The sequence below is a fragment of the Electrophorus electricus genome, chromosome 11 (assembly GCF_013358815.1).
Source record: "Electrophorus electricus isolate fEleEle1 chromosome 11, fEleEle1.pri, whole genome shotgun sequence".
Classification (NCBI taxonomy): Eukaryota; Metazoa; Chordata; class Actinopteri; order Gymnotiformes; family Gymnotidae; genus Electrophorus; species Electrophorus electricus.
The window spans coordinates 10,825,209-10,831,303 of record NC_049545.1 but is presented as its reverse complement, the minus strand read 5'-3'; the positions used below and the strand labels follow the sequence as shown (position 1 = coordinate 10,831,303).

The 6,095-nt window shown below is 48.5% G+C and overlaps 1 protein-coding gene across 1 annotated transcript; it reads right to left on the bottom strand.

Annotated features, from left to right (window-relative positions):
- Positions 1-434: 434 nt before the first annotated feature.
- Positions 435-5,570, bottom strand: ky (kyphoscoliosis peptidase). The gene is made up of 7 exons (XM_035531267.1): positions 5,444-5,570; positions 4,584-5,286; positions 3,982-4,096; positions 3,594-3,711; positions 2,968-3,159; positions 2,626-2,816; positions 435-2,039 (listed from the first exon to the last, which is right to left on the bottom strand). The coding sequence occupies exons 2-7, from the start codon at positions 5,283-5,285 to the stop codon at positions 667-669; spliced, it is 2,691 nt and encodes an 896-aa protein (XP_035387160.1). The 5' UTR covers position 5,286; positions 5,444-5,570; the 3' UTR covers positions 435-666.
- Positions 5,571-6,095: the final 525 nt, after the last annotated feature.

Here is a 6,095-nt window from a genome sequence, read left to right as displayed (position 1 = left end):
GTTGGCTGCATGGTGCAGTACACTGGTAAACATAGGAACATTAACTCAGGTTTGCTGTTGGTGCAGTGTGTAAAGCCCATATGGAACTGTTGGCAGTGAGCATACATTAACAGCATCAGTGGGGACTGGGTGAGGCCTTAGTCACCAAGGAGGAACACAATGTGGGTTTACATAAGAGGTTTTGTATGTGGCTGTTTTGAAGTGAGCTTGGAGGGGGGTGAGTCTGGGATGCCAGAGCCTTTTGTAGGTGTCATGGGCTTAGTTCAGTGAAACACAGATGAAAGCAGGTGCCAACCTGATGATCTCTGTGAAGAGTTTGCTATAGCGTGGTTTCTAGTATGAAGTGAGAGGAAGGGGCCCTTTGTGAAGTTCTAAAGTTTTGGCACAGGATGTTTGACATGTTATCCTGTGTAGAGTTACAACCGACAAAGACGCACAGCCAAAACAGAGAGAGGTTTACTTGACTTAAAAGATTCCAAATTTAAGATTTGCCATACCTGAAATTCCATTTCACAATATACATCTAGTCCAAGTCAAAACATTTTACAATAAACACTTGGAAACAATAAACGATAAGCATATCTTTATCCATTTTTAGCACGTTCCATTAAGCTCTGCTTAAGCGTTCTATCCAGCTGCCTTCCACACAAATGTACACTGCCTTTGTCATGGTTCGCGCTCCAGGTCGAGTACATCAAAGGTCATGAGGACGGCCATGTCGCAGGCCTCCGAGGTGGCGGCGGTCAGTTTGAGTTGCGTGGCGTCTCCTGTGAAGGCCTCGCCCTCCCACACCCTGCTCTTGTTCATCGTCAGCTCTGCCCGCTCTGGTGCCAGCACGCTGACCCTGCGTGCGCCTGGCACGCGCACGCGAAAGCGCGCGCAGCTCTGCGGTGCCAGCACACCCCCGCGTGGCTCCAGCAGCACGCAGCCTCTTCCCCATGCCGCGTACACCTGCGGGAAGGGGACACCGTGCCTTTCGCACGTGCTTCGCACCACGTAGTCGCACAATGGCGCATAGTCCTGCTGAGGGGGCTGGCGCCCGTACAGGCCTAATCGATAGAGCCCGGGCCGCGGCACGCACACGCTCACCGTCACCTTCACGTCCAAGTACGTGAGCAGGAGATGCCGAGACAGTGGGAAAGGTGTCTTCTCAAGCAGCTCACCGTTCGGGCCCTGCTTGGAGTTCACCTCATCCTTTTGGGCCTGTTCTGTACTGAGGACCGCGTGTATCTGCATCTCCGGTGAGGCGCGGTGGAAGGTGATATTACAGCACCCCTGAGGTGTGTTTACCAATGCCCCTGTGTGGCTGAAGTGGGATAGGCCAGCCGCTTGGGTGCGAATTCCTGGGCCGCACCACGGGCCGAGGTCAGGGGGGTACAGCGAGTTCAAATTCGCTCCCTGACCCCTACAGTGCAGCAGGAAGTTGCCAGCATTCTGAAAGGGTCCACTGGCATCGTGGTAATCCCGCACGAACACAGAGAGGCGGTAAAAGCCTTTGTACAGGCACAGAACATGGCACACCAGCCGCTCCTCTGCTATTTGCAATGCCTGGCAGCGCTTGGCCAGAACAGGGTCAAGCCCGGGGTGGGTGAGCTCACAAACCATCATCAGGGGCCTAGAGGTGTGGAAGACCACCTCAGCCTCCCCTCCGTCTCCCACCTCCAGCGCCTCTTCCCCTGGCACGCTGCAGCCTTTCACCCCCAGCGCCCCTGCACCACCCCCCAGCCCCCAGCTCACATACGGGTTAGCCGGCATTGGCTGGCTCTGTCGGACAGTGGGACATTCCACCTCCAGGGAGCAGACCCAGCGCAGCGCCTCGGTGTCACCCTCCGGCCGGGCGAACAGCTTCAGCTGGTAGGACGCTGCTTCCGGTGGTAGCAAGAGCAGAGTCATTCCCTGAGGGGTCACTGACAGCCGGCCACAGGAGCTGTCGACCTCTCTCTGCCCTGGAGCTCCTGTCTGAATGTCCCGCTGCCTCAGCTCATAGGCAAAGGTCAACGCTCTTGATGAACTCATTGACACAGTTGCCTCTCCGTCGTCTGCAGGATACATTAATATATTGCCAAACATTAGAGGAATAGAGGTTTTGTATTCAGGTTCAGTACCCAACTAATTTACCTGTGGCATCGTTAAGGAAGTTGTTATTTTCACTTTTCATGGTTTCATTTCCATGTTTATATGTTTGCGTCCGTGTGCTTGCAGGGCTGTCTACAGTCGGCATTCCCTCACTCTGTTTCAGGAAATCTTGGTAACAATAACACACTAGCCCTCTTTCCCCAGAGACACTCTAATCTCTGAAGCACACAATAACTTCATAAACACTGAATAAGAATAAGTTATTTTGGGGTTCTCTGATCTGTTGTCCCAGAGCTATACGCTAATGGCAGCAGCCAAATATTACCGCACCCTACTATGTATTTGTGTGTGTGTGTGTGTGTGTGTGTGTGTGTGTGTGTGTGTGTGTGTGTGTGTGTGTGTGTGTGTGTGTATGTGTGTGCGTGCGTGCGTGCATGCCTGGCTGTCTATGCATTTTTTTGTTGTTTTTTTTTTTACATTTCTTCTGTATTTATGTGAGTATCTTAAAATATTTAGTATTAAAATATTCCTGCCTGTGTGGTGTGTTACCTGTAGTTATTTTGTATAGTGTGGGTTGTAGAAGTGTAAGTCCCAGAGTGTAGAATGCTGAAGTTTTCAGCGGTCTTAGTTCAAATTGCTCTGGTGAGAGTGGAGTTTCCAGCAGCTGCCAGTGCTGGTCATCAGGGAAGTGAGAGTTTATAAACTCCGCCGGCTCAGTCAGGAAGTAAAACTCATCAAACCTAAGACACACATGCAACATGGAGTTACTTTCTAGCACCTTACGTGATTCTCTCTAATATAAAAACACACAATAGAACCAGGAGTGTTTGGATGCTTCTCTTTGTACGTATTGGCCTTGGCAGGCTTGCATGCATGGATGCTGATTCTAACCTCTTGATGAATGATTTGGTTTCCATGTCGACAGTACCAGCTCCCCAGCAGGCGTCCAATAGCCCCCACTGCCCTCTCACCCAAACAGCGTTCCACATGTGGTCCGAGGGCTTCTCTGCCAGCCTGCACCCAGGCCGGTGCCCAATGCCCTTACTGTATCCACTCACCTCCTCACACTGAATGCCGACCTCCCTACAGAGCGCAGGGAGAAAGTGAGATCAGAACACAGTATATTGAATAAACGCGTGAACCTGAAATTAAATGAGAGGAAATGTGTGTGGAGGCAGGTGATTTAAAGCTGGGTGGGAATGCCTTCCAACCACATGGCACGGGTGACTACTAGGTGATTTACTGAGCAAGAGCCCTGTGCGTTCTGGGCCTGAGAGATCCATGCGGGGATGAGGAGAAGCCTCTGAGATGGTCCTTCTGCCACCATCACAATACACGGCATGATGGCAGTCCTGGAGGATCCGTGCTGCTAAGAATGGTATCCACTGGAGTGTCAGGAATTCCATCATGTTTTTTTTTGTTGTTGTTGTTGTTATTTTGGAATTGCTGTGTACTTGTGTGTTATGAATTAGGTAGTCATTGTTTATTTTAATGCATATTTGTGTCAAGATTGTCACCTGCACATCTCTAGACAGATGCTGGAAAATCCACTGCATAACCCCCGTCCCTCCTTGATGACTTCATCAGGGGTGCAGAGCTTTGGGGAAACACCCAGGTACCCCTCCAAATCATACTCTACATACACACCAACACACCAACAGGCCTTACCCAGGGTTAGGCTCACGTGTGGGCCTATGTGTGCACAACACAGAAAACAGCAACTGCCCAGTAAAGAAATGATGCATTTGTAATTCTCAGACACATTCTTTTGGGCATGTGTGGAACTGCAGTGTTATCACATTGTAATTAGTAATAATATTAACACTTGCATGTGTTACCTTGTTGCATTGTTGATTCAGACTCCCATATGTAAGTAAGTGTGTGTGCGGGGGGGGGGGTACTCACCAATACTGTGGCAGAGCCAGACCCATATGGCTCTGAGTTTCTCCAGCTCATTTCTGGCTGTCTGTGTGATTGCATGAGCAATGCTCTGAGCTGAGAACACTCCCTGTCCCTTCAGCTGAAACATACACAGCATGCTGACCATCAAACACTATAATGATAAGTATAAATGCATCTAGATAAAAAAAAAAAAAAACATAACTAGACTAGACACTAGAAAAACATCTCTATCTCTTTTAGAATTTTTAACTTGGTGAGTTTAGCAGAACTCAAACATTTAGCCTGTTAGGTTTTGTTGTGGCACTTTGGTTACTATCTTGGTATATTATTAATCATGATTACTCCAATGCATGATTATGAATTCAGCACGATTATTGTTCCATAAACATTTTTGCATTGTCACTGCCCTAATTGCATCAGCACTACAGCAATTCTGTTGACACAGAGTTCCATGCAAACTTTTGAAAAAGAACTGGCTGCCAGATATTATTTGCTACTATCTTATTGTTCTTGGGAATATTTTTCATGATGTAAGTCTGTCTGTGTGTGTTTGTGTATGTGTGTTTGTGTGTGCATGCGCACACATATGTGCACATTTGTGCTACCTCTCTCCCTGTGTTAATTGCATGTGTGTCCACTCTGTGGAAGACCGCGGTGCTGCTGAACAGCTGTCTTCTTGGCTTCCTCTGGGAGGAGGAGCTTGCGGGCAGACAGGCTTTCCTTGGCCGTGTGCCAGGGGCAGAGTGAGGGAGAGCCTTCGCTGGCTCCTCTTTGCCACTCTTCACGGTGCTCCTCTTCCTGACGCTCACACACTTTGCAGCACTCTCTGCAGAGAGCTGGCGCTTTGTGCTGGGCCGTTGCTCATCGCACTGGAGGCTCGCCCATTTTTCAAAAACAGTCTTATGTGACGACACCCCCTCCAGTGCTGAAAGACTGACGTGAGGCTTAGCCTGACCCCTCTTCACTGAACGTGCATTCCCGCCCTCTTTCTCAGTAGTCATACAGGCTGTAATGGTACTCTCGTTTTCCCCCGTGGGCTCCGGGTCTGGGCTGCGATTTGCAGAGACCTCCACTGTGCTCTGTAGTTCTGGCTGTGTCTTGTGAGCTTGTGATTCTCTGTCCTTGGGAGGTGATTTTGTGCCTTTATATTCAAGCTCTAAACTCTCATGGTTTGGATCTTCTGGCTCCTGTACTTGGTTGCCTTGGTGACACTGCTGCTCTGTGGTTGGTTGATGATCAGGCTGGGTGTGGCATGGCGGGCAGGTGAAAGGGAAGGACAACTTCCGAACCATGACATCTGTCATCATCCTGGTTACATATACAAAAATTCACAAACAGAGTGCTATGTTCAGCTGGGTGTATCTGCTCATCAACTTAAGAATATGCACAATGGTGCAATGCTCCTCACAAACAGACATATAAACACAATAACACAGATGATTCACACCTAGGCTTAAAATCTTACTTCGAAATAGTGGTTCTCCCCAGAGACAGTCAGCAGGTATATTAATCCTCAATTGCCAAATGTTAGAGAAAGGGTAGATAGTATATATGACTAGAGTGTGTGAAAGAGACTTTTGTTCTCCGTTGTGGGAATCTGTATATATCTATTCTGACTTGCCGTATCCGCCCCTCAGAGGGGATAACAGCCTAAAAATATATTTGGACTCAGCAGGACAACCAATGAGCAAAGAGGGGTGAGGGTAGATGCTTGAAAGGAGGGTGACGAGGGTGGTAGCAGGTTACAGATAGAAGTGTTAAAAAACATACAACCATATTAACCTCGTCTATATGTCTGGCAGACATATTGACAAATGCAATGTAATGTTTTGTATACAAAGTAAAAATTAAATAAATGAAGTGTAGTGGGTCGACACGGACGCAGGCAGGTATCATGTAAACACAAACACAGAAGTGCAGTTGGGGACATATTGTTTCTCCTTCCAGCTTGTCTTAAACGCTCTCCCATTCCACAGAGTAGTGTCCTTCGGTATAGAAACACACAAATATGGGGAACAGTCCTGACCTTGGTGGATACTGTCGCTATGTGCAGGGAAACACAGCGCCTTTTATTTCCATACATAGAGCCGCTTCATCCTCATTGGCCCGGGCATTGT

Bases quoted from the DNA above. Each gene is read 5' to 3' on its own strand.
- ky (XM_035531267.1), bottom strand. From the start codon at position 5,285: ATGATGACAGATGTCATGGTTCGGAAGTTGTCCTTCCCTTTCACCTGC. The intron at 3,712-3,981 runs GTGAGTACCCCC...GTGTGTATGTAG, and splicing joins CTGGCTCTGCCACAGTATTG to AGTATGATTTGGAGGGGTAC. The intron at 2,817-2,967 runs GTTAGAATCAGC...TGTGTGTCTTAG, and splicing joins ACCAAATCATTCATCAAGAG to GTTTGATGAGTTTTACTTCC.